The sequence below is a fragment of the Fusarium flagelliforme genome (assembly GCF_020744385.1).
Source record: "Fusarium flagelliforme strain FIESC 12 MPI-CAGE-AA-0113 chromosome Unknown B0J16scaffold_1, whole genome shotgun sequence".
Lineage (NCBI taxonomy): Eukaryota > Fungi > Ascomycota > Sordariomycetes > Hypocreales > Nectriaceae > Fusarium > Fusarium flagelliforme.
The window spans coordinates 3,557,558-3,584,151 of NW_025763503.1; the positions used below are offsets into that span (position 1 = coordinate 3,557,558).

General features: G+C 49.1%; 9 protein-coding genes across 9 annotated transcripts; 4 read left to right on the plus strand and 5 right to left on the minus strand.

Annotated features, from left to right (window-relative positions):
• Nucleotides 1-536: 536 nt before the first annotated feature.
• On the minus strand, nucleotides 537-2,560 carry B0J16DRAFT_391236 (uncharacterized protein; the record flags this gene model as incomplete). Its single annotated transcript, XM_046131926.1, has 4 exons — nucleotides 537-892; nucleotides 962-979; nucleotides 1,028-2,178; nucleotides 2,232-2,560. 4 exons carry the CDS (start codon nucleotides 2,558-2,560, stop codon nucleotides 537-539), a joined length of 1,854 nt encoding a protein of 617 aa, XP_045989124.1.
• A 1,281-nt stretch (nucleotides 2,561-3,841) lies between these two features.
• On the plus strand, nucleotides 3,842-5,927 carry B0J16DRAFT_20343 (uncharacterized protein). The gene is made up of 4 exons (XM_046122980.1): nucleotides 3,842-4,002; nucleotides 4,100-4,741; nucleotides 4,795-4,944; nucleotides 4,994-5,927. Exons 1-4 carry the CDS (start codon nucleotides 3,943-3,945, stop codon nucleotides 5,750-5,752), a joined length of 1,611 nt encoding a protein of 536 aa, XP_045989125.1. The 5' UTR covers nucleotides 3,842-3,942; the 3' UTR covers nucleotides 5,753-5,927.
• A 2,362-nt stretch (nucleotides 5,928-8,289) lies between these two features.
• Nucleotides 8,290-10,763, plus strand: B0J16DRAFT_377938 (uncharacterized protein; the record flags this gene model as incomplete). The annotated part of the gene is made up of 2 exons (XM_046130883.1): nucleotides 8,290-9,768; nucleotides 9,819-10,763. 2 exons carry the CDS (start codon nucleotides 8,290-8,292, stop codon nucleotides 10,761-10,763), a joined length of 2,424 nt encoding a protein of 807 aa, XP_045989126.1.
• Nucleotides 10,764-11,314: 551 nt separating this feature from the next.
• B0J16DRAFT_359765 (Metallo-dependent phosphatase-like protein) lies at nucleotides 11,315-13,607 on the minus strand (the record flags this gene model as incomplete). Its single annotated transcript, XM_046129664.1, has 2 exons — nucleotides 11,315-13,346; nucleotides 13,414-13,607. 2 exons carry the CDS (start codon nucleotides 13,605-13,607, stop codon nucleotides 11,315-11,317), a joined length of 2,226 nt encoding a protein of 741 aa, XP_045989127.1.
• A 2,618-nt stretch (nucleotides 13,608-16,225) lies between these two features.
• B0J16DRAFT_328295 (uncharacterized protein) lies at nucleotides 16,226-17,877 on the minus strand. Its single transcript, XM_046126219.1, has one exon. It carries the CDS (start codon nucleotides 17,740-17,742, stop codon nucleotides 16,423-16,425), a length of 1,320 nt encoding a protein of 439 aa, XP_045989128.1. The 5' UTR covers nucleotides 17,743-17,877; the 3' UTR covers nucleotides 16,226-16,422.
• Nucleotides 17,878-18,092: 215 nt separating this feature from the next.
• B0J16DRAFT_366690 (armadillo-type protein) lies at nucleotides 18,093-20,127 on the minus strand. The gene is made up of 3 exons (XM_046130099.1): nucleotides 19,662-20,127; nucleotides 19,015-19,540; nucleotides 18,093-18,964 (listed from the first exon to the last, which is right to left on the minus strand). Exons 1-3 carry the CDS (start codon nucleotides 19,957-19,959, stop codon nucleotides 18,349-18,351), a joined length of 1,440 nt encoding a protein of 479 aa, XP_045989129.1. The 5' UTR covers nucleotides 19,960-20,127; the 3' UTR covers nucleotides 18,093-18,348.
• A 1,035-nt stretch (nucleotides 20,128-21,162) lies between these two features.
• B0J16DRAFT_20496 (uncharacterized protein) lies at nucleotides 21,163-23,129 on the plus strand. Its single transcript, XM_046122983.1, has 2 exons — nucleotides 21,163-22,609; nucleotides 22,663-23,129. Exons 1-2 carry the CDS (start codon nucleotides 21,493-21,495, stop codon nucleotides 22,767-22,769), a joined length of 1,224 nt encoding a protein of 407 aa, XP_045989130.1. The 5' UTR covers nucleotides 21,163-21,492; the 3' UTR covers nucleotides 22,770-23,129.
• Nucleotides 23,130-23,197: 68 nt separating this feature from the next.
• B0J16DRAFT_328299 (ribosomal protein L6, alpha-beta domain-containing protein) lies at nucleotides 23,198-24,644 on the minus strand. Its single transcript, XM_046126220.1, has 3 exons — nucleotides 24,508-24,644; nucleotides 23,762-24,243; nucleotides 23,198-23,699 (listed from the first exon to the last, which is right to left on the minus strand). The coding sequence occupies exons 1-3, from the start codon at nucleotides 24,551-24,553 to the stop codon at nucleotides 23,646-23,648; spliced, it is 582 nt and encodes a 193-aa protein (XP_045989131.1). The 5' UTR covers nucleotides 24,554-24,644; the 3' UTR covers nucleotides 23,198-23,645.
• A 406-nt stretch (nucleotides 24,645-25,050) lies between these two features.
• B0J16DRAFT_20488 (vacuolar protein sorting-associated protein 26-domain-containing protein) lies at nucleotides 25,051-26,504 on the plus strand. The gene is made up of 3 exons (XM_046122982.1): nucleotides 25,051-25,462; nucleotides 25,553-26,167; nucleotides 26,228-26,504. The coding sequence occupies exons 1-3, from the start codon at nucleotides 25,246-25,248 to the stop codon at nucleotides 26,350-26,352; spliced, it is 957 nt and encodes a 318-aa protein (XP_045989132.1). The 5' UTR covers nucleotides 25,051-25,245; the 3' UTR covers nucleotides 26,353-26,504.
• The last annotated feature ends 90 nt before the right edge of the window (nucleotides 26,505-26,594 follow it).

Genomic DNA, 26,594 nt, shown 5'->3' on the forward strand with positions numbered 1-26,594 from the left:
TCAACTTCCTCAAACAGATGCCCAGTTAATGTCGGAGTTGACTAAGGAAAGATGGGCATCGGAGGCATCATATCATCTTCCCATTGGATGTTGTTTGTTTCTTTTAGATGTTATTATTCTCGGGCATAGATAAATGATTTCAGATAGAGTAAACTCGACTTGTTTCTATTAATTATATTATGCTATCATTCTTGGCCCGGCTGTCCTTCAACCATGTCCTTGTTGTCAGGTCTCGTAGGTGTCAAGGAAAGTCATCATCAGGCACCAAGGGAGCTTTCACAGCAATACTATGAATCACATCAAAATATATCATCGTTTCCCAAAATACATCCGGCTTCTCATACATATCAAAGAAGCTATTTGTCTCACAGTAGCGGCCGCCGGTACTTAGGGCGGTCCTTGTTCTTCACCTCATTCCATGAATATAAATCGGATGTCGTCCAAAAGCAAAAAGAAAAAGAAGAAAAAACAAAGAGAAAGCAATTCGTGGCTCAATCTGCCACGGTTCCTTACACTCGGATATTCGGTCGTCCAATTTAATCATCTTCACGGCCATCTTCAGACAACATTCGCACCTTCGCAGCGTGCGCGGCCATAGCATTAATGTGGCTTCTGTAAAGGGGGTCGCCAGCTCTTCCAAGTTGTTCACGGATCTCTTTGAGCATCTCAGCCACTCCAACACATAACCCGCAGATATCCATGAACGCGGTGACATTGCTAACCTTCTGCTCCAGTGTTGTGAGACTCATGCTCAGGCTTGTGCAATCTTGGTACCGACCTCCAGGAGTAAAGAGGTCCATGACGCCCTCCTCTTCAGCTTTGCTAAACATTTTGCCTAACATAAGACAAATGTCGGCACGGCCGTGTCGGGTTCCGCACAGCTTGCCGCTCACTGAGCAGCTCAGGACTAGTTCGCTCAGACCCTGGCACTCATCCTAGAAAGTATCCAAGGCTAGCTGACGATGCTCCTCAATGCATGCTAGATAGAGTTAGTGAATTCAATGCTAGTAGGGTTGGTTAGACTTACTTAGAACTGGAAGCTTCTTCAAGATGTCGTTATCAGACAGACGCTGCTCATCGGGACCAAAAACCAACTGGGAATCTTCATTAGTGGAGCAGTTATGGGTTATGTACCCAAGGATTTCTCCAAAGTCGGTTCGGAATCCAAATTCCCATGCAATAAAAGCCATCTTGAAGATGGAGGCTTTTTCAAGTGTTCGAGCCGATAGGTACCATCTTTCGGCGACAGGTCGTAGAACGCTAGTCATGCCATATTTTTTGGCTAGGGTACACACATCGTAGAGCCGGTCAAGTGTAAGTTGTGTCGGGACCTTCTCAAACCGGGTGTGGATGAGGTTAAGAATTATTGCAAAAGACTTTGGGTCATCTTCAGGAAAGCCGATTGTCCAGCGGTGTCCGGTGTCCTCTGTAGCACTCTGAGAGATAACATCACGTAACTGGGCCGATGCACGACCAAGAGCTCGTGAGTCTACCAGCATGGTACGGACGTGCTTCTTGCCGACTTCGAGGTACAGATCTCCATCGCGGTCAAAGCGAATGGTTTGTTTCTTCCGTTCTGCATCGACGGGCTCATTAGTGGTGTTTTCTGGAGAGCCAGGTTCAAGGACACTGCTATCGATCGCCAGACTCTCGGACATCAGAGAATCACTGGTTTCAGATTCAGTGGTTGATGAGCCACTGCAAGTAGCAGAAAGCTCGTTGGGGGAAATAGTGCGGTAATCGGTAATTGCATGGCCAGTGAAATTAACCTCAGAAGTCTCGTTTTTCTCTGTCTCGGGTTCTTCAAAGATCGTATCAAGACGTTCACGGTAATTTGGTGAGCCTTGGCGATCTTCAATCTCGTAGTATGGGGTGTCAAGTGAATGAGGCTGGGCTCGCTCGTTGTGGGCGGGGGGATTTTCAATACTTGCTACCTCGTGTGTTGGAGTGCAAATGGCTCGGGGCTCGACGTCCTCAAACTGCTCAAAAGAACCGTCTTTGGTGGGCTCTGACTGTTCGGAGTTGACATCCGAAAGATCCTGGCTGGATATCTCAAAAGTAGGGCTGCCAACTGATTGTTGCTCTGGCGCTTGTTTTTGAACGAAAACGGGCGCATCAGGGTTGAGCTTGATACGTTCGCTGGTAACAGAGGAGGCATCGTTGTCGGGGGTCTCGCTACTTGAGGATGTGTTAGATCAAACTATACCGAGAGGGTGAGGGATGGAACTTACTCTTTGGTCACATAATAACCTTCATCGTGAGAATTAGCCAGGACATGGCCGATGATTGCAGATCCGGCGTTCTTCTTGCCCGCCGTGGTACGGTCCCTTTTGACGACCTCGTATTGTACGCCGACATTGAGAGAAGGCTGGATATTTGTAATATCGCGAAGCGGTTCTTTGGCAATGTTGCCATCGTTAGGGGGAGATGGCACTCTACCAACTTCAAAGGTGTTTGGCTTCTCCAAATCGCTGGGAGGGTTACCGTCGTAGAGGAAATCCATCATGGATTTTCGTGATGGGCATAAAGCTTTCATCTTCTCGAGACGCTTGAGATCCATTGCGGTGGTGATCGAGACCTCTTCAAAGATGATAGATGAAATCGTGTTGGTAGATGGAAATGGTTAATAAAGTGAATCTGCATAGAATAGTTCTTGATAGAATAGTTCTTGATGAAAGAGTTCTTAATGTGAATTGCGGTTGCGGTTGCGGTTGCGGTTGCGGTTTGGGAAAAGGTTGAAGGAGGGAAGAAAGAAAGAATATTCGGGAGAGGAGAGTAGGAAGAGATAGAGAGTGGCAGGAGGGGGGCGAGTCCATGGCAGTGCCCGATCACACAATAAAATCGCTAGGTCCCTAGGTATCTGACAGCCGGCTGCCAGTAGCAGGCAGGCAACATTCACTTCCATTCATTTTCGCAGAATAGTGGGGTCGCATTAATAGATCTAGTGCTTTCTATGTAAGCGGCGTGTCATTTTTATTCTATTGTTGTTGTTTGCTATTGTGTTCGGCGTGAACAATCGAACTGTTGTTTGTGTTCGCCATGCAAGGGCGTTCGTTGCTTCAAGGAACTCCGATTTCGCTTTCTGGATATCGCCGATACAAACTTAGAATTTATTTATAATACATCTAAAGCACCAAGAAACTCCTTCATACGTAGCTTCATACTGAATTCTATTCTTATTATGCTATAACAAGGACTCATAGTACAGCCAGCCCAGAGTTGTCTATGCACATATCGAGTTACTCATTCTACCTACCCAGCGTCAGGGCATCAGAAGAATTAGCAACCTAAAGCATAAGAAATTAAATAGTTTGGTTATCTTTTGCTAACTTAGATCAGTACTTAGACTACTTTACGTTGGCAGCCTAAGCCTTGGAGGACAATTCTGCTGTTACCCACCCGTAACAGTGAGCTAACTGCGATGCACATTTGTAATGCTATGATATCATCACCTAGGTAGGTACTAAGGTTTATTTAATAGAATCTCAAGAATGTGTTCAGAGGATTTTTCATGAATATTATTCTGTGCCTGTGTCCTGTTCTTTTCTCCTTGCTTCACTTGGTAGAGTCTAAACCTGGAACAGTCCAAAATGGCTTAAAGAGTACTTGGACACTAGTATCATTCGCTATGAACAACCCACAGATAATTACCTAGGTAGTTTTATAACTAAATGCCCATGGATACCAGATATCTACTGTATCTAAAGTATCCAGATAGTGGTAGTGGACAGTGGCCGTTGTAGGTAACCGGCCCCGCACGTGATGATCGTTCCTTCCTCGTTGCGAGTCCACCGCTAGTCCATTTTGGACGACAGCTTGCAGAAGAGCTTCGAAAGGATTACCTCTTTCAACCTTGACAACCCATCAATTAACAAGATACGTTACAGGCTAGTTACATGTTTCTCTATTTACTCGCCGATCTTGATCTCTTTTCTCTGTACAATGCCCAACACAGGGAAACCAAGCAAAGATTGCCATCTCTGCCGCTCACGGCGTGTCAAGGTCAGCTAGCCAGCTTGCTCGTGCTTACGCGTTATCTCATCTCACGTCAATCGTTAAGCTACCTAGGTATATATGTAGTTACTGACAACGTTTGCAGTGTGATCTAGGTCGCCCGTCTTGCCAAAGATGTATCAAATATGGAAAAGAGTGTCCGGGTTATCGAGATGAACAGGAGCTCGTCTTTCGCAATGCAAACCCAACTTCAATTAAGAAGAGGAAGAAGAAAACTCAACAAAAGACTCATGGCGAGTCGGTCATGTCATTTGACACTCCTTCTTCTTCTTCGTCTTCCTCAAGTGGGGGCTCTCCTACTCCGAGGGTTACAACAGAGGACGACTGTGCACTAAGCCCGGCCTCCCCAATCATAGTTGATCTCGTTGAATACACACAAACAGGGGGTTCTCTCATTATCCCTCAATCCCTCAGCGAACATTGGACGGCTCATTCCATTCCTATTCTTCTTAATGTTTACTATACTTTGGACTTCCTCCACGACACTTATAAGAAGAGCAGCCCTCAGGGTCCTCTTCTCTGGGCTACACATCTATTTGCCCGCACTTACATCACCAATCTGCGATATCCAACTGCAATAGATAACGGCTCCGTTGAGCAGACCGATAAGGAACTCGGCACTTATCTTGGAAAAACTCTCAGCTCAGTAAGCCAGGCACTCAAGACTCCAGATGGTCCTATGAGAGACGACGTTCTCGCAACAGTCTGGATCTTGGCAAACTACGAAGTAGGCAGTATATCCCACTTGGCAGTTGTGCTATCATACTCACGACTCCACAGCTTCTTATGGGCTCAATCAACCGCGTATCACCCCAGAGTCCCTGGCATCTTCACACGAATGGGCTATACAGCATTCTCAAACAGAGAGGTACAATTGCTCTGCGGGAAGGAGGCAGCAGAATGGGCTTCTGGCCTGCCTACAACATGGTGGCAAGTCATTTTAGGGCTGACTATCAACCGTTGACTAACGACAAGACAGCAAGTACGGTGTCTACTAACGTCCCTGGAATGCCCACCTGAGTCCAAAGAATGGTTCGAAGCGATCAGAGAGACGCTGCATCCCGGAGAAGGTCTAGCGGTTGAGGTTGGTGAATACATTTGCAAGATGGCACATGTTCAAAAGCGCATACTCGATATTCTTCGAGCTCGGGACTTTGATGCCGCCGCTGCCGAGTATTACGACCTGGTCGGGATCATATTCAAGGCTGAAGATCATTTTACCACTTTTGATGCAAGTTATCACTTTGTTGATGAGGTTTTCAACCCATATCTTCGAAACATGCTCAACTCGGCACGGTTAAAGGGATATCATATCATCTTGACCTTTGCAAACTTTCTATCTAATCACCCTACTACTCCTGTCCATGCTGATGAGCTCAAGGTACTGCGCGCACATTGCGTTTGGCGCGTCCGAGACAGTGCAAAAGGTGTCATGGAAGCGACACGGCGTCACCTCGACCCAGCATCCTTCCGTAACAACCCATCTCCAAGAACAGTGTTTGATGCATTGAAACTAATTTGGCCCTTAACGGCGGTCTACCTTGTCCCGTCGACACTCCCCGAGCAGAGTGAGGCCGCAGGGGAATCTTTGCAGTTTATTGGACGGGAACTGGGAGTGAGGCAGGGTCTGAAGGTAAATCGGGGAGAGTCCAAACTGCCTCCAGAGGCAGAGACACCCTCAAAACTGGTAGAGGACGAAACCTTTGATCCATTACCACAGAGCCGAGGAATAATGTGAGGAGTATTCAATATACAGGCTCGCCATTTAGACGGTCTTTGTTCAGATTCGGTTGACATTCAATGCCTTAAGACTATCCAGAGGCTCACTTACCACACTTGGTTCATTGCTTCCAACGCTCAAGAGACCAAGACACTCTCTTTGGTGCACCTCCGGCTGGTTCTACTCACGTCCCACAAGGACACAGACGGCCCCAAAGCTCTGCTCCGCTCCGAGTCTCCGGACCCAGCTGGAAATCCGAGACCCGCTCCGTGAGACCCAACTGAGATATTGGGTCGGATGTTCTAAGTTTAGAGCTGTAGTATCTTGGCTGGAGAGCCAAATCCTGGCCAACTTCGTGATGGGTTGAAATGAATACCGGTGGCAAGAACAGGATCACGCTTAGAGCCTGCAAACCTATATCGACGTCCAAAGTAAGCGACAGTTATCTGCAATTTCAGCGGTTCATTGCATCTCAAGAAACGTCCAATACAATTCCATTAACACGAATTGCCCATGAAATTTGTGGCGCCTCTGTGGCGGAACCTCAGCATCCCGGCTAAGCGAGGTGTGGCAGTGCGATATGTCACTCACAAGCTTGCAGATTAAGCAGTTCCAATCAAATAAAAGTCCGAGAAATCTTTGGTTAAAGATACGGTTCTAACACGAGAAAAGCGACATGATCAACACGGAGAGTACATGAGCCCGGCGGGTGGCGGTAGTTAATCCAGTGGATGGTCGAATCCTCAGCAGCGGCTGTTTTTAGAGGGTCTAGAGGGTCTACTCTACTGCAACTAGTGGCTCGTGTTGGTGATTTGGAGGGTAACACAACACAAGACATGATTCTCAAAATGGAAACACTACAGTTTTGAGTTGACGTTTGCCTTTATCTTTAGCTCCGGCTTTGGGTCTAGCTTTGGCTTTACGCTTTGCAGCAGCATTTCAAGCCTTGACACGAGGTGATGCTGCCACATTATTTGCGGGTGGCTCAAGTCGCACTGTATATACGGGACACTTACACCAAACGCTACAGTGTCAGAATCTACCCAAAAACGGTAAACGGATCGAGTGACATCCGAGCCAATTGCAACCTCGGTCTCTCATTCATCATTGATCCAGATCGTGATCGAACACAAGAAACAGTTGCACAATCCCTGCATCGTGCTTTCATTAGCCTTGTTTTGGGCTGTTACCTCTTATGCTTCCCACAGCAATTCAAGTCTTACCCCAGATTCCACGACCGTTGCATTGCCTGCAGGCGAGGCGTTGCAACGGAAAAAAGGAAGCGTCGAAAGCAATAAGCAACAGGTCCTGTTTCTTGGCATCACAGTCAAATCTCCGAACAATCATCTTCGAGAAATGCTAAAGCATCAATCAACAAGCGGTCGGGCTATCGGACGATCACACAATCCAAAACAAAACAACAAAAACCAAGGCTACACCCCTGGGAGCATGTGAAGTCATCGCCACGTCTCGGTGGCCCAATCATGACACCCTCCATGCCAAGACCCGGAGATGAATCCGGTAATGAACGACGCTGCAACCGAATTGTCAGTCATCAGCAAGGGGAAACAAACAATAGCATCCGGTTTGGCTTGCTCGGCTGCAGTTCTTAGTGCACCGTGTACGGCTGCTAAGAGTAAGCTTGTTCACATTGGTGTGCAAATCCTCATCACAGGGTTTTGCTTGGCTCGTCCAAGCTCGTCTCGTTACCGAGGGAGACGGTGCTGGCATTGCATTCGCGATATTGGATTGTATGCGCTCAACGTGACGATCCTGTTTGAGCTGTACCTTTGTGCACCCTTTACTAAAGACCAAGTACAAGGTACAGCACACATACTCTACCGACCTATCTAGCAGGTAATCGCTGCTATTGCCAAGGTCCTGCTTAATTGACTGGTATGTAGATGAGTCTACCATCTCCGTTCCCATACTCGGATCGCTGGGCTGATGGGCTGTGTTTCGCCTTGTTCGACTACCTCGCGTCTATCTCGGTCGATATTAGTGATATCGAAACTAATTCCATCCAGGCAAAGCTGCCGCGAGAATCGATGATGTAGTGGGTCAGGGGTTAAGAAACAACGGCGCGCTTCGCTGTCTGTCACTACAGTATCGAGATGATTTACAGTGCAATAAGGGCCTTCGTCTGGCCCAAGTATAGCAAGTGCTGTACCAAGTGGAGAGAGCCCGAGCTTCCTGTTGCTCAGCTCTGAACGTCGATCACTGTTAAATCCGTTATTAGAGGCTGAAGCTCCCTCAAAAGGCACAGTCGACTCCCGCTTGTGAATTCTCTACGGGCTCTCTCAGCTATTGTTTTCTTTTTACGTCTCCCAGAGCCCAGTTCCCATTTGAAGAGGTCATATCCAATACCCCAATCAAATCCGCTCTCCTACAGGCCATCATATCAAGCCGCCTGCAGGATATGATCCCTACAGAGTTGTATTGCTTGAAGGTGGCTACATCATAGTACTCGCCGATCCGAGCCACCAAGAGACAGACGTTATCGCCACAAGCCATCATCCAATCCGTATAAGCCCAAGCCCAAGCATTCGGTCACGATGTCGATGGTTAAATCCTCTCCCCCGTCCAACTCGGGTTTCTTAGCTCCAGCCCGGCCTCGTTTTAACTCGCAACGCACCTCGGATCGCTTGCGTGAGGCTCAGACTTTTGTAACACCACCATTTAAAATGGGAGGCGCCATTAGAAAGGGCAGAAGATCTGTCTTTAAAGAAGTCGGCTTGGAACACGATTTGGATTGTCCCACTTCTGCATCAGCACCTTCGCTGTTGGCGAGCGAGCAGCTTGATACCCAGGACAACGAAAAGAAGCGAACATTCGAACAAGACAGCAATCAGAGTCAGGGCAGTAACTACCAGCGCCCACGACAGTTATCATTGTCATCGCCCTCGACTTGGTACGCTAAACTATCAAATCCCAAAGGCCGACCAAGAATCAAGAGCACTTCTGGTACAGCCCCAAGTATTTCAGGCCTGCAGCGCTTCACCATGTTAGCAGTTCTCATCGCCATTGTTCTTCCCGCCTTTAGCTGGAGGAATGGACAATCATTCTCCGACATTAATGGCGCCAGTGCTGGTGTCATCAACAAACGCGAGACCAGTCCTACTGAAGTATGCACCCGGTGGGGTCTTCAAGCTGCTCAGCTGAACGGAACGCTCTACTTGTACGGCGGTCGCTCTAAATCAAAGGCTGATCAAACTGAAGATACATGGAATAACAACTTTCTAACATTGGACCTCACCAAGGATTGGGAGATTGACTCGCCTGCTCTTAAGGGCCTTGAGAAACCTGACGGCCCCCCAGAGGTTTCCATGGGCTACCTTTGGCACGACTACAACAACCTTTATCTATACGGAGGTCAATTCTCTGATGCACCCTACGTCGACCCGTCGCCCGAGTCTGTCTGGCGTTATTCCATAAAAGACGAGGAATGGACCGAGTTTAAGAACCCTAAAACGTCGACCGGTAACGAATCCGAACCAGGGAATCGGCCAGTTCACCGCGCTGCTGAGGGAGCTGGCATCTCTGTGCCAGAGCTCGGTCTTAGCTGGTACTTTGGCGGCCACCTCGATTGGGCCACTACTCCGGACTGGTCTCGCAGCGTCGAGCGTGTATATCTTAAGAGCCTTCTTGAGTTTACGCACCCTGGTTATGTCAACACTGGCATCGACAGTCTCTCCGACGGTACGGGTGCAGGTGAAAGCGGAGCCTATCGCAACATCACCGAGGCAGGCATTCAGAGTGGTAACTTTACTGAAAGGGCAGATGGTGTTCTCGTCTTCGTGCCTGGATGGGGAGAGCAGGGTGTGTTGATTGGCCTTGCTGGAGGCACCAACAATAGCTTTACCGAGGACCTCAGTGTACTGAACGTCTACGATATCGCCAACTCGGAATGGTTCCATCAGAAGACATCGGGAGATACACCAGGCGTTCGTGTCAACCCTTGTGCCGTCATCGCCAGCGCGCCCGACGCATCAAGTTTCCAAATTTACTTGTTTGGTGGACAGGATCTGCCTTTTGTGAGTATCGAGTATCTTCCCACCTCTCTCCAATGCTAACATTGTTACAGGGAAACCAAACGCAGTATGATGACATGTACATCCTTACCATCCCTTCCTTCACATGGATCAAAGTCGACCAAAACGACGATAACAGACCAGCCCCACGTGCCGGCCACTCCTGCGCCATGTACGACGGTCAAATTGTCGTCGTTGGCGGAGTAGGCGAGGATATCAAATGCGATCCAGGCATGTACGTATTCGATGCCACTTCGCTCAAGTGGAAAGATAGATTCACGGCGGGTGATCACGATTCCGACCATTATCCTGACAACTTTGTTCTCGCTGGATCGCATGGATACGAGGTCCCCGACGCTGTACGCGAGGTTGTGGGTGGAGACAAAGACGGTAGCGCTACGGTGACAAGCCCCGCTGCGGGGCCGGCCACCGGAGGTCCGTTCCTGACGGGCAAACCTCCGGTTTTTACTGTTACGTCCGCACCCACAGCAACAGTCAGCTCGTCTTCTGACAACAATGATGAAGACGAAGGTACTGTTAATGGAGGACTTGTAGCTGCAGGTGTGATTGCGGGTGTCTTTGGCGCTTTGGCTTGCTACCTTGGATTCTGTGCCTGGCTCTACCGCCGTCAGGTCAACGCCTACAGAACGCATTTGGCAGTTCAAAATCGCTACCCCGCCTCGCACTCGATGCTCAATCCCTCGGGCCCCAACCGCGGCTATTCCCAGCGCAGCCTCTTCGGTTGGGTTGGTGCCAATCGTAACGAAGAGTACACTTCAGAGCCTAAGTGGCGTCCTGAAGATGAAGACGATACTACGCCCGGAGCGCCTGGCTCGAGCACCGGGTCTGGAGGTCCCAAGCGCAGCGAAGAGACCAGACCCGGAACGAGTAATAGCAGAGGCTCAACCGAAGGGCTACTCGAAGGTGAAGAACCGAGCTTCTTCAGCGTTGTTATGGGCCCACGCCGAGCGTTGCGGGTTGTCAATAACGCGGAATAGAAAGTGTATGTACGAGCAGAGGCGTTGTTGGATAAAGGAAAGGACTTGAATTTTTCTTACTTCTATTGACTTGTAAATCGGTCGGAATTGGTTGATGATGATATACGAACAAATGAACGATGTACGAAATGCTAAAGGTGCTTGCACCAACGCAGCTGCATTCGCTTGATACCCCCTTATTTCTTACTGTCCTGTTGAAAGGGTCTCACTTATGTACAGACTTTGGACAACTTACATATATACAATGTTAACGATGAGTATAATGCGAAGAAGTGATGGTTTGTTCATGATGTCGTGTGCTTTATACGCATAATAATTAAATCTGATATAAGTTTGCTTCGAAGTATGATCCAGTCAATGTTCTTAGCGGCAAGGGTGCCATTAATATGATCAGAAATATAACCGATATCAGTGATTTGGCAATGGCCATGCTCTCGAAAACAGATACGCCGCAAACACCGTAGACTATGTGCCCTGTTCCATCCGTCTCTTCGCTAATATGCCAATTACAAACAATATACAAAACGGGTTGCTATGCCACATAAATCCAATCATTTACGTGACCACTTCTTGAGCTTCTTCTCGGGGACCGTGCTAACGAAGGCTTCCCGAAGAAAATGCTTCCAGACCTTGTTGCTCTTTCTCCGCTTGTTCTTCTTTTTCTTGCCCTTCCTGGTGCCATCAAAGTCGGACTCGGGCTGTTGGTCGTCATTGTCATCATCATGCTCTGAAAGGTCAGAGACTTCATCTTCCTCCTCGTCATCATCATCATCTGAGTCATCTTCGAAATCTTCGTTGTACTCTTGAACGGACTTGCCCTTGCCCTTCTTCGCCTTTCTCTTAGCAATCCTAGACGCCAGTCGCAGATAACTTCGGACTGTCAGATCGGGCAGCTTGAAGATCTTGTCGGTAAAAGTGCTGTATTCAACCTCGTATTTGAAGTTATTTGGCCGGGGCTCGTCGTGGTTGGGTACTTCATCACTGAAGTCACCATCGCGCCACTTACTCATCGCGGTCAAGTCGGTCATGTCGTTGTTGATATAGGTGAGATTGGCAAAGTACTGTGTGTATCCCAAAAAGGTAAAGGGCTGGCGAGAGTATGCAGGACCAGGAAGTGATCCCTTGGGAGGATCCTCGGGCACGACAAGTTCGGGGTTCTTGGGCTTCTTCTTGCCTTTCTTACCCTTCTTTCCTTTTCTGCCCTTCTTGCTGTGGCTCTTTTTCTTCTTTCGCTCAGTTTCGACATCTCTCTTGAGCTCCTGATGAGTTCCATCGTCTTCATCCTCGAAGACATTTGCAAATTCGTCCGGTACCTCAGTGCGAACGTCGATTGAGTCAGTCCAGACTGGATTGTTTTCCAGGCCACTGATATCATACTCGACGATGCGGATCGTGGGAAAGTAGTTGGGAACAACACTGGGGCTGACGAGAGATACTTGGTATCGTTCGCCGTACTTGCCTCCAATTTTGCCATGGCCCTTCTTCTTTTTACCATTCTTTCCCTTGCCCTTCTTTCTGTTTCTCAATTCGTCCACGTCACCAGCTTGCATAACAAGGCTGTCATCGTCGTCGCCGGTGAAATCTTCGCCCATTGCTTTGGCGGCTTCGCCTGGCAAATTCGACCACGACTTTCTCAGGTCAATCAAGTAGTCGCCTTTTGATTCAATGGAGAAATCATCCTCGATGGGTTCCCGTGAGATGTCAGACTGTTCATAAAGGCTCAGGTCGATGTCCTTCGTGTCCTGTAATAGGAAATGATCAATGTTCATGTGCCCGTAGACAGAGCCAGTAACAACATCGCGGAACTGCTTCAACCATAGCGTATATTTCTGCCAGCAAGTTTCGTCCCAGAGCTGCTTATTCCTTGTTCGAGCAGGGGGAACATGACCGATCAGGATGGCCTTCATTCCACGGTCACGCAGACGCTGCAGCTGGACACTCAACCACTCCATATGCTTGAAACCAGGTTCTGAGGGAAGAGCACAGCCATCTACCCCCGCGTTTCGATCAAAAAAGTACATGGTGTTGAGACTGATGACAGACAGCTTGTTGGGAATAACCTCAACCTCGAACCAGCCGCCAAAGCCAAAGGAGTGGCGCTGCTCTTCGGGGATGAAGCGGTGCCATATGCTGCTGTAGGCCTGCAACCATTTGTTTGGTCCGGGATAAAAGATGTTGTGGGGGAGAAAATCGTTGTTGCCAAAGGTTGGGATAACAGGAATAGACAGCGCGCCATCATCAGAGAAAGTGTCGACAACCTTTTTGGCGACCTTGGTGTTCATATTCAACACCTGGCTGGAGTTTCGTGGTCGCTTCTCATCGCTATCATGGCGTGCGGTGTCACCAGTCCATACAACAAAGTCAATGTCGTCCTTTACATGAGTCCGTATCCAGTCCAGTGTCGCGTCGACGAGTTCCAATGGGGAGTCGCAATCGGTGGTTTCGGCGCCATATAGACCAGCAGAGCCCTCTCCGCGGTGGCAGGCAACGCCTTCTGCCGTGGAAGAATGGGCCTTGTAGAAACTATCGGGGTGGAAATCTAGAGTCGCAATGGTCAGTGGGTTTGGTCTTAGTGAATGCGACCTTGATGTACCACCAGTTCGTCCCATGTATATGCAGTATCCACAAGCTTGTTCCAGTGTATTGTAACGTACCTGTTAGGTGCAGAAATTTCCCCTTCAGCTTGCGACTTGGTTGTTGAATGTGATGTGTTGTTTCTATAGAATCGTGGGCTCCTGTGATGGCATCAAGAACTTTTTGACCGGCTTCGAAGATTGGCGACGGAGAAACGTTAGGGAGGAATAGGGCGGCTGCCACGAGCAGTCGGGCGCCTGTGAGTGTCATTTTGGGCGCTTAGTCGTACTCTCTCTTTTCTATATATCGCGCTGCAAAATCTGAGATTCTGGAGTTGGAATTCGATGTAAGAGCCAAGTTGAAGTGAGGCTGATGTGAGCTGTGGTAGCGTTGACCGTTTAAGGGTGTGAGGTCATTCCAGAGTCAATTTCTTGTAAGCCTTCAAAGGGGGAATGAACCCTGCTCGAGCAGCAAGACACGTCCGAGTCCTGCTTTTAGACGCGTTAGTAGAAGGAGACGAGTACTTTTGAGTATATGGTGAAGTAAAAAGATGATAATGAGGAAGAGAAGGGGAAAAAAAGACGTCAATGAACTAATTTCAAGAAAACCAGCCTACCTGAGCTATGATTAATAGATGAGGGTCCACTATGAAGTAGCCAAGACGACGGGAGCTGAGCTGACCGAATGTACATGCCATGGCAGGCAAAGCGGAAGGGAAGGCATGAAGCTTAAATATAGGAACAAAAAGACTGAAAAAACCAATAATGGGATTCATTGAAATGCATTCTTTCTCCTCACTTATTGTCGTGTCGTGTGCTTGAACTTTGAGACGCCCGGTGATGTTGAGATTCATCCAATCTTGGGTGGCAGGGGCTACACGTGTACGAGAGAATGGACAAATGGTGGACGATTTGGAAGGAGCAGATCAACAACCGAAACACACGATTGCCTATTCAGTTCTAATAGATTTATAGTTCTCTGCTATGCTATTGTCATTGATCGCGTGCTATGATAGAGTAGCTATCTACTTTTTGATATTCGTTTTCTCGTAGACAAGTTCTTCTTTCCTCGTCCTCGTCCTCGTCCTCTATAATTTACAGTGAAGTTTTCTAATTCAGGGTCCTAAAATGCAGCCTTGCTTCCAGGCACATACGTAATGCAAGTGGGCAGGTAGGTTGGAGCAGCCAGCCATCAGGGTTCCTTCTACAAATCCTCAACCTCAATCTAATTGGACTGTCGAGTCCTTTCTGTGGAACCTCGTGAGGTCTGTTGATGTACCTCGTGGACGTTCTATCATGACCGCTCATAGATTTGCATACACAATTATCAATATATTCTCTCATATGTTGAGTTGCAGCTCAGTGAATGCCCACCATTACAGTGAGGGGCTTCTTAGATTTCTCGAATAGTCTTCATGCATCCCGTGTTCGAGACAAATCGAACCTCCAAGATTTGAACCCATGATGTTGGAGCTCTTTGCTGACTGGTTGCTATGAAGAACATGACCATCCTAATGAGGTTATTTTCACTGTCTAACATAGACTAGAAACAGATACACGAAAAACAATAACAAGACCAACTCGCGTGAGCTTCTAGAACAACACACCATCATCTCTTTGAGGTAGTCAAGAATCGAGGATACAAACTTATAGTATGAAGCTTCAGGGTAACCACCACTGCCCCACTAGCGCATCTCGCTAAGCCACAACCGCCGCTAACTCGATGTACAAAAATTCTGCCTCAATTTTTTTCTTCTCCTTTTTTCTTTTCCTTTTCTTACCACGCAACATCGTCTCCTCGACGGCGCCGGTAACATCCAAAACTGGCGTCACGAACATCTTAGTCTCCTCAACAGGTGGTCACTATTGAGAGGAGGCCGTTGCTAGACCATATCGCCGCTCGTTTGAGGGAGGCCATACGCTTTTGTGTGGTGGTTTCCTATGGTTTTTTCGTGGCTACATATCTTTCCCGTTATAATTTGTGATGTTTTTATTCATGCCATTTGTGACCCTTTATTCCCGGACATTCAAGGTTTCGGTACTAATGCTATGGCCTTGTGGCCTTATCGAGAACTTCACGTTGATCACACAGTTGGACTACAGGGTAATCATATTGGTTATCTGATTAGACCTGCTCTTTGCAAAAGGATATGTGCGTGTTATCTTCTCATTGTGCAAAGAGCAGCAAGAGCAGATAACCAATCTGATTACCCTGTAGTTCAACTGTGTGTAATCAACGTGAAGTTCTCGATAAGGCCATAAATAGTATCAGTACCGAAATCTTGACTGTCCCAATGAATGGTCAAAAATGGCTCGAATACAAATATCACAGGTTTTTGAAGAGAAATGACTGCTTTATTACGTCTTGAACTCATTGTCATCCATTCTCTCTACCTCCTGCGTATGGAGGATCTCGAGAGCCCGCTTCGTCCAAGCTGTAGTACGGATAGATGTGCTTTTTCTGAGAAAAGACAGAAAATACCTCTTCTCAATGATCAAGGTTCTCCAGTGCCTGTGAGCTTGTTCCCGAACAATGACCAATAAATTTGTGCGTGTGTTATCTTCTCATTGTGCAAGAGCAGATAACCATGACCAATAAATAATCATGGGCCTCATTCTCAAAAAAAAAAAAAAAAATTAGTCCAAGTATCAAGTTGAGATGTTATCTGAGACTGAGAATTCACATGATAACCAACTAACCTCATGACCCCGGCAGACCCTCCGAGCCGTGGAAAGCGCTACATGCCGCCGCAAATCCCGAGATTCAATATTTGGTGATACCGGATTCCGAGGAAACTGTCAAATCCCGAAGCTAGCACCAAATTCCGGGGCTAGAACAATCTCAAGCAACCACTACGCAACTGTAGAAGATAGATAGAAAGAACAAGTACAGATTCAAAGACGTTTTATTCTTTGTGGACTCTATTCCAGTCGCAGTAGTAACTAATAGTAACAAGATATTCATAATCAATTGACTCCAAAGTGTCCCATGTTGAATTCCTTCTCCAGATATCATCCACGCCCATCCACGCGTTTAATCATTTAACTCGCTTTGACACACATAAATCTCATTTTTTAGTCCCCGTCTAAGCAGGAGCAGTGCCCTTCCAGTACTTGGTCTGGATAAAAGGCATCTTGGTCACAGTACCCTTGCGTGCCTTTCCTCGGACAACAACGTCCACCTCAGTACCGACCTTTTGGTTGCCGCTCTTGATGTAGCCCATGGCGAGGTTCTTGCCGAGCGTGGGGCTGGGCACGCCGCTGGTGATGACTCCGATCTTCTCGCCGTCCTTGTGGATCTCGGCACCCTCTCGAGCGGGGGCTCCGTCGACGACGAGGCCGATACGGCGGCGGCTGACTCCTGCTCCGCCCTTGCTCTTGGGTGTAAGTTGAGGGATGATGGTCTCCGCTCCGTGGAAGCCACCGGATTCGCGACGGGCAGGAGGAATAATCCAGCTCAGACCGGCCTCGACGGGTGTTGTGGTGTCGTCGAGATCGTGGCCGTAGAGACACATACCGGCCTCGAGACGGAGAGAGTCACGAGCACCGAGACCAGCGAGCTGTAGACGCTCAGGGCCAGCCTTGCTGAGGAGGGACTGGATAGCAGGCGTTGTTGTCTCAAAAGCAGGATAGTCCTTGCCGTTGAAAGAGATCTCAAAACCATCCTCTCCAGTGTATCCACCACGGCTGATAAGGACGGGGTGAGTCTTGCTGCCGTCAGAGAGCTTCAGCTCAGCCCAAGTAGCGTTTCCAAAGTAGAGCTTTGAGAGATCGACATCACTGGCGAGGACCTCGCTGAGGATCTCAGCACTCTGGGGACCCTGAAGAGCAACAAGGCCAGAGTTGTCGAGACGAGTCCACTGAACATCACCACCAAATTTGCCGAGCTGCTCATCGATGTACTTAGTGTCCTTGTCGAGACAGGCGCCGTTGGTGACAACGTAGTAAGTATCCTCACCAATTCTGGTAACAACCGAGTCGTCCACAATACCTCCAGTGTTGGGCCACAGGAAAGTCGTCAGCTTGCTCTGCATGTTACCCTGGTTTGTCCAATCCGAAGGTGTCACCTTCTCAAGGAAAGCAGCTGCGTCCTTGCCCTTGAAGATATGCTGAACCATGTGGCTCACGTCAAAGAGTGAGGCATGTTCGCGGGTGAAGTGGTGAGACTGAGCGAGGGAGAGGCCTGAGTACTGCACAGGAAGCGAGTAGCCAGCAAAGGGAACCAGCTTTCCACCGTTGGCGATGTGAAAGTCGTACAGGGGAGTCTTCTTGAGATCAGCTGAGCCCCCAGAAGCAAATCGCACGCTCTGTTGCGACACTCTCAGAGCTGCCAGTGACGTAGGTCGCGCGGTAGCAGATGATAGGATACGGGGACCAGCCCTCGCGGCTAAGCTGAGGCTCTTCATGATGTATTCAATTGACGGAATTAGGAGTAAGTGAGGAGAGCCAATTGATCAGGAGACAGAGTAAAGAAGAGGGAGAAGAAGAAGTTTAAACCAAACAAACAGCCGAGGGGGCGCTTAAAGGCGATTACAGTCCAGTGCCATTCACTTACTTATCATGCAAGTCACCCCAAAGCCAAGCCAATTGAACTACTTGACTCTGGTGGGGTGTCACCGAGTCACCACGGCCTACTCCTCCGAAAACCGACCCCGGACCCCCCGGAACGCCCTCCGAGGCCCGACATGAGGGGAAACTTTGGGGAAATCCACCGCGGCAAATTGACACAGAACATCACCCAGTTTATAAGTCATGATAGCACCCAAAAATCATGCTCAAAAAGCTTCATTCTTACGCACAATGTGATGATAGTCGACGTGCTCCAACTATCAATAACTAAAAAGTATGCCATTACAAGCTGATGCTTCTCTCCCCCACAGCTCGTCTAGCGTGACGTGACCCTCTAAGCTCGCCAACTCGGAACTGATTGACCACTTGACTACATCAAGTCGCCTCTGTAATAAACAAGATACTGCCGCCAAACCCTCCTTCTAGACTCGTACCAGTTCACTTTACTGTTGCTCAAAACTGTACTTCAACCAGCCTCCCAGCGCTCGGAGACTCTCCCATCGCACGTTCTCGTCGTCGGACTGCATGAGCTCCATGATCCTTCTCTTGAGGCCCACCTTCTCTAGCTGGTATCTCTTCTCAGGGACCTCCTTAACTAGGCACCCAACATCGTTACAAGCAATGGCGAGCACCTGCTTATCGTTGTCCCAGGGCTGTTGCATAATCTCGGCCAGCTTTCGAGGGATCTCTCCATTCTCAAACTCGAGGATCTTGCGAGCATTCTCAGCCCAAAAGACTGAGTTTCGGTGAGGAGGCGACCATCGAAGGTGGCCGGACTGCACCTCGGCAACATATTCGTCAAACGTAGTCTTAGTCTTGGTGTATTCCTCTAGCATTTCCTTGAGATTGGTAAGATCGTCCAACAGGTCGGGGTCAGTCCAGTGGCGACCGCTGACATTTTCAAGGAGAGAAGGAAGGCGAGCAAGGACGGCAGTAGGTAGAAGTGATTTTTGGTTCTTTTCGAGCAGGTTGTAAAGCGTAGAAAGAATCAATCGAGTCGTCTTTTCCTTGGGGGATAATCGTAGAAGGTGAGTGTAAAGAAGAACGATATCATACTCGCTAAGTAGGGTCAGTCATGCGCCGTTTTACACATTCCCAGAATAACTTACTCATTAAGGTCATCACCAATCTCTTCAGCCTCGAAGCTTATCTGCCAGATAACAAGGAGAGCATGGTAGAGAAGCTGGAGTCCAACACCTCCGCCCAGGGAGCCTCCAAAGCCAGTAGATGCGGTACCTGTGTTACCACTCCAGAGACTAGCAGAAGAGCTTCCTCCGTTTCCAATGTTGGCAGCAGTCTGGAGGATCTTGATAAGAGGGGCAATCGTCTCGCTTCGTTGGTTCCAGAACTGTTCCCTTGCGGCATGTCCAAAGAGAAGACCGGAGTACTCTTGCACAGCAATATCTTGTAGACCAGCATCGTTGCTCTTGGCCAGGCCGGAGAGGTAGGTTAGAATCACAGGCAAAGCCTGGAGGGTCGATCGCGACTCATCTCGAGCAAGAGCCATGAGGTTGGTAAGTGCATGCGCGGTAAGCAATGGAATAGGATCCTCGGCATTAGTCGAGTTAAGTAGAGGCAAAAAATGTCGGTAAGGCTCCTTTGTCTTGAAGAGAGCCTTGGCTAGGGATGGAACAGCTGTGCAAGAAGGTCAAGTTAGCATTGGCGATCTAGTTATGACGAAACTTGCGGCTTAGGAAGTAGCCATGCTTGCACCACTACTTCCACATGTCGCACAATATCGAAGGGTCGTTCTTACCCTCAAGAAGGTCGCCGAGCAAAACGAGGATGTACTGGATCACGTTCGCATGCTTTCCTGCCGTCTCGAGGACACTGGTCTTTCCTTCATCGCCGACAAACAAGACGCGGTATCCATCAATATCTCCCGACACAATCTCCTTTCTTTGTTCGGGCTTCTTTGCCTTATCTACAGCTCGGATCTTCGCATACTGCTCCTCAGTGAGGGTGCCGGCCCTGACAGCACCGTCCCAGGGAATAGGTCGCTGACGGATGTTGCTCTGGAGAGAGGCCAGGTACGTCGGCGGGTCGAGGGACATGATTACAGCGTCGCGGCTGCGAGCAGCGAGCGGATTGTTTAAAGTATGGACCAAGGGAGGTAAATCTAGGAGGCGGGGTCGGAAGGAGGTAAATGGCGATGGAGGGGGATGGGGAGGCTGATGAGGTGAAGTCGTTGGTGATGCAACCAACTTGAACCGCGCGGAGCGTCACAGGGCATAGGTAGCAAGCTTCCAAGCAAGCACCCAGTCTAAACCTTGGAGCTTGTCGGGTAGCCACACTAAGTACGCCACAGATTGAAGGTCGATGTGGGAACATCTAATGTGGCTTGACCTTGATTGTGGCTGCCCAAATTCAAACACTCATCCTAGTCAAGTTCAAGCTGACGACACCACTAAGAAAAGCGAGTCCAGACCGACCTGGAAATGATCCCTGAAAAAGCGCTCCCAGCCTCCGAGTTTCGTTTCCCTGTCAAATGATCACAGCACTTTAACAAAAGCGCCAATAAGACGAACCAAATAGAGTTAACTGCCCCTGACCAGTTTAATTAGAATCTGCATCATGCAACAGAAAACGCTCGGCTGCCCTGATTGAGTCGTGATCTATTCCGGGGTGGTCCCCGCGCGTGTAAGTGGTGATGACATTCATCCGGTGTGACCTACAGCTGTAGTCTAGGCCTAGCTCCAGGGCCGCAAACATGGGCTACAGGGGACATTGCACTGCTATCGATCGTTGTCCAGTGAGCGAGCACAGGCGTCGTAGTGAGAGGTATCAATGAGCTGGCACCCCGCCATGGAGTGAGGTGCATATGTCCAACACCAAGACGTCGTCATCTTCACCGACAGCAAAGAGAGTGAATTGTTATTAACCAAAAAGGCTGAGTGTTCCTCCTTCCTTAAAAAGAACCGTTGCATCGAAATTTTAAACTGATTTGTTGGCGTGTGGATCAGGATCAATGTCCCCTTAAACCGCGTGTGTCAAGTTCCCCATCTAGGAAAATCAAAGAGGCTGGTCTCAAGTTTCTCAGGTCTAAGTGGGAGGTTGGGACTCAAGAGAAGCCTTCGTTGCAGCCCACCACCAGCCGCTTAAAACTCTTGGTGCAGCGCCCAGAACTTAACGCAGCCGTTTTCTTGCCTCTTCCCATTTTTTTCCTGCTTGTAATCGACTGACTCACTAACGCTTTCACTCGCTGAGAACTTGGGCATCTCATCTCATCTCACTTTACTTTACCTCTCACTCAGTCCCCTTCTCACAGCGACCTTCATCTTCAACTCAACCTTCGCTCTCACCTCCATTTGAAGTTGTCGGCAGAAGTCAAGTCTCGGGCACCAAATACATACGCTTTCCCCGCTACAACCGTTTCTACCGCGTTCCTTAGCTGTCTCACAGCAGTTCAGTTAAATCTCGCAACTGGTCTCAGCTTTTATCTATCGTGTGCACTCAATTCAATTTCGAAACAAACACAACCTCTGACTGGAATTGGACTCAAACAACAAATTCCGACCTCGGCGCTGCGCCAGTCTCAATTCTACCTTGCTCCAAAACAGCGACGATCATCAGCAAAAGCCGCTGCAATGCGTTCAGCGATGCAGCCTCTGCTGCTTCTCGCCGCTGCAGCCTTTTGCTCTGCCGGTCCGCTACCAAGAGACAATCTTCATGGTGCCGGTTACTCATACTTGATGCGCCGAGAATGCGACACACCCTGCGGCTCTGATAACCAATACTGCTGTGGTTCTGGAGAGACATGCGACGTCTCCAACGGAGTCGCAAAATGTGTTGGTGGAAAGGGAGGCTGGGTCGGCGACTACACCACCACCTGGACAGAGACCAGAACATACACCAGCACAATCATGACCCGCTGGGAGCCTGCGCCAGAGCCTACAAAGGGCGTTGACTGTGTTCCCAAAAATGACGAACAGGAACAATGCGGTGAGATCTGCTGCGCTGGCTGGCAGACTTGCGCCTACAAGGGTCAGTGCTCGGCAAAGCCTGGTTACGACGAACCCACCGCCGTTGTTATTACTAGCGACGGAAAGCTCACCACTCAATACTCGGCACCCTACCGAGTCACTGGTACCACCACTATCGTCAACAGCGGTGCACCTACCGAGAGCGATGAAGGTACCGCGACTGCGACTGACGCAGAAGCCACGGCCACTGAGACCAGTGATGAGGCTGCAGCCGGTGCCACTGGTACTGGTGGTGGAGGTTTGAGTGCTGGTGCCATCGCTGGTATCGTCATCGGTGTTATTGCTGGTGTAGCTCTTCTCCTGCTTCTCTGCTTCTGTTGCATTGCTCGAGGTCTCTGGGTTGCCCTCTTCGGCAAGAAGGACAAGGACAAGGAGAGCCATGAGCGAGTCGATGTCTACGAGGAGCGATACTCCCGACACGGAAGCCGGCCTCCTGCTTCTGCTTCTGCCCACTCCCGCCGACCTCGACACAAGGGTTGGTTCGGTTTCGGCCGCAAAGGTGGTTCCCCTTCTGCGGCCGGCGACCGTCGTGAGAAGGAGAAGAACTCCGACGGCAAGAAGTGGCTCGGTATTGCTGGTCTCGCGGCCACGCTCCTGGCTCTCCTCAACCTTAAGAAGGACAAGAGGCCTGCGAGCACCAAGCCTGCACGATCATCCCGCGGATCCTCAAGGTCGCGATACAGCGACTCTTACTACTCATACAGCGACTACACGAGTCCCAGTAAGTCCTCCATATGACAACTCATGATTGCTTCTTCGTACTAACTGTCACAGCAGGCAGCTCAAGCTCCGGCGGACGAACAAACCGCACTCGTCGCACAAGAGACAGTCGAGCAGCAAGTCGACCAAGGTCGTACTACTCTCGTGACAGCCGGCGATGAAACATTTAAATCCCCGTTTCTCGCCCATTCTATCTCATTCGTCTCACATATACATCCTGTTCTGTACATGACTACTCATCTGACATGAGAGATTCGAGCCCCCATACTGTACCTGCTCGACTTGTCTTTTGATCATAAGGCTGCTGGCGTTTTGGTTGCTCTTAATGGTTTCCGTTCCCCATCAAAGTTTTTACACCGTTTATTTAGTTTTCCCCTCAACCCCATCCGCAACCCCCATTTCGACACTTTATGTTACTCACGCATTTTATGGATGGATAATGTCGTTTTTGTTTTTATTTTATTCTCAAGAGATCACGCCACGCAAGGAAATTTAGAAGAGAAATGACTCGCTATGAAGGAAGAAGGAAAATTACGAGTTTGGTACAAAAATGAATAAAATCACCACGAGGCACGTATTAATGCAAACACGAGCCTTGATATTTTTCACATGCAATTTCTTTTTGGATCCAATGTCCCATTTGTGAACATAACCGTCTTATACGTGACTGAATTTGTGCTGCATTAAGTCGTTCCATCATTGGTCGGATTCATCGGTCAGACTTCACGATGAGCCAAAGTGGTGTTCCGAGGCAAGTCATGCGCATCAGAGATGATTAAAAACGCCTTTTTTTCTTTTATCGCAAAACCCTCAGAACCCTCGTCTAAAGCCGGCCCTTTTCGCTCCTTAAATGGTCACATACACGATTCGCTAGCGAGATTCAAGTGTTTTGGTCGGCACCAGAGTCATCATCTCTTTGCTTTTTGAAATTTGTTTTGTAGCCCTTTCTTTTTGCTACATGACATGCAACGATGAACCTTCGCCACTCCTGAGACCCAGAAACGCAAAAGAAACAAGATCCGTGTCCGTGTCCGCGTTTATTCGTCCTGGACAACGTTGCCCTTCTCGGAGACGTACAGACCGTCCAAGAACTATAGGTGACCGGGTTAGCATCTCCGCACCATATAGCCAAGAGTTGACCAAGTCTTCTTACCTTTCGGATATCCTTGTTTCGCACCCGGCAGATCTGCTGGATATCGGCAGCACTTTGGGAAACGTTCTCGAGAGAGTTACCAGAGAGGACGAGCTCATCCTTCTGGGAGGTAGAAGCCTCAACCTCAACACCGGGGTGCATAACGATACGGCGAACGAGCTTCTCGCCGATGAAGTTTCGGATCTCAACCTCGAACAAGTCGGTCTCGGCGTTCTTGGAGACGTTGACGTTGATGGGGAAATGGGCGTAGACGTATCGCATCTTGTACTTGAAACCCTTGGTGACACCGACGATCAAGTTGTTGATGAGGGTTCGGACAGTTCGGAGGGTAGCGACATTCTTGCGGACACCGTGGTGAATCTCGATGGAGATCTGGTTCTTCTTGGGGTTGGTGAAGTTGACGGCCAAGTGGCTGAGATCCTTGACCAGCTTGCCGCGGGGACCCTCGACGGTGACAATTCGCGACTTAATGGCAACCTTGACTGTAGGCACAAGACGAGTCAGCATTTCAGATCTTGCGAGTTAACAATTCTCGATATTTTCGCCTGCCCGTGAACAAGTCCCCCCGAAAAAAATGATACAGTAGTTCCCCATTGCGAGAACGCAGTGCATTTCGTCTTGACGTCGTGTGTGCGCAGCTTTCAATCGCGGGCAAAACTCCAGTAACCTTGATTTCGGGAAAATGAATTATTCGAGCGGGCGGCGGCGACGAGATCAGGAATCAAAAGAAAACGGGCGCAACGTACCCCCCTCGGGGATCTCAAGGAGCTCCTGGGAGTGAATGTACTTCATCCTGCCGGCTGTGAGGTGTTGATGTCGGGGGTTGAGGGTATCTAGAGCCGTCCGCGAATTTTTGGGAATCTGTGGGCAGGAAAAGTTCCAGGTAAGTGCCAGAGGTAGGGCTCGCTCTTTCCACGTGAGGGCAATTCTGGTGGGGAAGTCGCAACCGACCGCACTAGTGATTTGCTTCCCACCAAAAGACGTGACCTAGCACGTGATGTGAGATTGCCCCTCTGAGCTTTATTAGAAGTTGATTTGAGCCAATTAAATGCCATTGTCTTTAGGAATTGGCCTTGACAAGACTTCTTGTTCATAATTTGTACAGTTTTGGTAGGGAAATCATGTAGATAAAGAGTTTATATATTTCTTGATACACTCGGGTTTTTATTTCTACAATTCAATCTACGATTCACATACAATCCGTCTATATAACTCATATTCAAGTCGGGCTCTGGTCAAGTCTCATCTCACGGCAAGCTCGGGTGGGTCTTGATCGGTCCCCTGTCTCCCCCGGCCGATACGTCAGCGCCGCCGACCTCCGACGTCCTCACCAAACAACCCAGCTCAGACCAGGCCAGTCCAGTCCAGCCCAGCCATCCCACTATCACCGAGCGAAGCGAAGCTCGCGCCAACCTCAGCCTTACTTCACGATATCCTTCAGATAGCAGGGGCAAGAGACAACAGACTTGGTCAAATCGCCTGTCATGTCGTACTTCTTCGCGACTCCCGTCGATATCGACGTTGTCCTCGACGACACCGATGATCGTTCCATGGTCGATGTTAAGCTCGACAAGAACCGTCGCGAGAAGGCGCCCCTCTTTATGGATGGCGAGTCTGTTAAGGGCGCTGTCACTGTTCGTCCTAAGGATGGCAAGAGGCTCGAGCATACTGGTATCAAGGTCCAATTCATCGGCACGATAGGTACGCAACCAACCCCTTTATACCACAATGGGCCTACAAGCTCTTATGCGCTTCGCCGATGCTCCCAGTACTGACTGATATATCGCATAGAGATGTTCTTTGACCGCGGTAACCACTACGAATTTCTGTCCCTCAATCAAGAACTCGCTGCGCCTGGCGAGCTGCAGCACCCCCAGACATTCGACTTCAACTTCAAGAACGTCGAGAAACAGTACGAATCATACAATGGCATCAACGTCAAGCTGCGCTATTTCGTCCGCGTCACAGTCTCGCGCCGCATGGCCGACGTCATCCGCGAGAAGGATATCTGGGTTTACAGCTATCGCATTCCTCCCGAGATGAACAGCAGCATCAAGATGGACGTTGGTATCGAGGACTGTCTGCACATTGAGTTTGAGTACAGCAAGAGCAAGTACCATCTCAAGGATGTCATTGTCGGCCGCATTTACTTCCTGCTCGTTCGCCTAAAGATCAAGCACATGGAGCTGTCCATTATCAGGAGAGAGACAACGGGTGCTGCGCCTAACCAATATAACGAAAGCGAGACCCTTGTGCGATTCGAGATCATGGACGGCTCGCCCTCGCGAGGAGAGACAATTCCTATCCGACTATTCCTTGGCGGTTTCGACCTGACACCCACTTTCCGCGATGTCAACAAGAAGTTCTCCACGCGTTATTATCTCAGCTTAGTTCTTATCGATGAAGGTCAGTCAAGTTCCAGCTCAACCCGTCATCTCAAAACGCACCCAACTAACCGAATCGCAGATGCCCGACGATACTTTAAGCAGTCAGAGATTATTCTGTACCGCCAAGCCCCTGACGCGGCTCCTATGCTAAACGCTGGTACATCATCACTACCTGAGAACAAGGCGGTGACCGCCCAGGCATGATAAAAACAGAACCCAGCTGTTCTTCTGATGTACATTCACTATCAGCTTCATGCGCGTCCTTTAAGCATCGGTCCTGGCGTTTCGGGTTTCAAGAAGGGAAGAGCAAGATGATGGAAGATTTGTAGTTCTTTATTTTTTCGTTTAAAACCAAACCAACCGCGAAACAAATTAATCAATTCCACCATGAATGATCCATCCCAATAAATATAAACATGTCCGAGGTATCGCGCCCCTCCGCATTT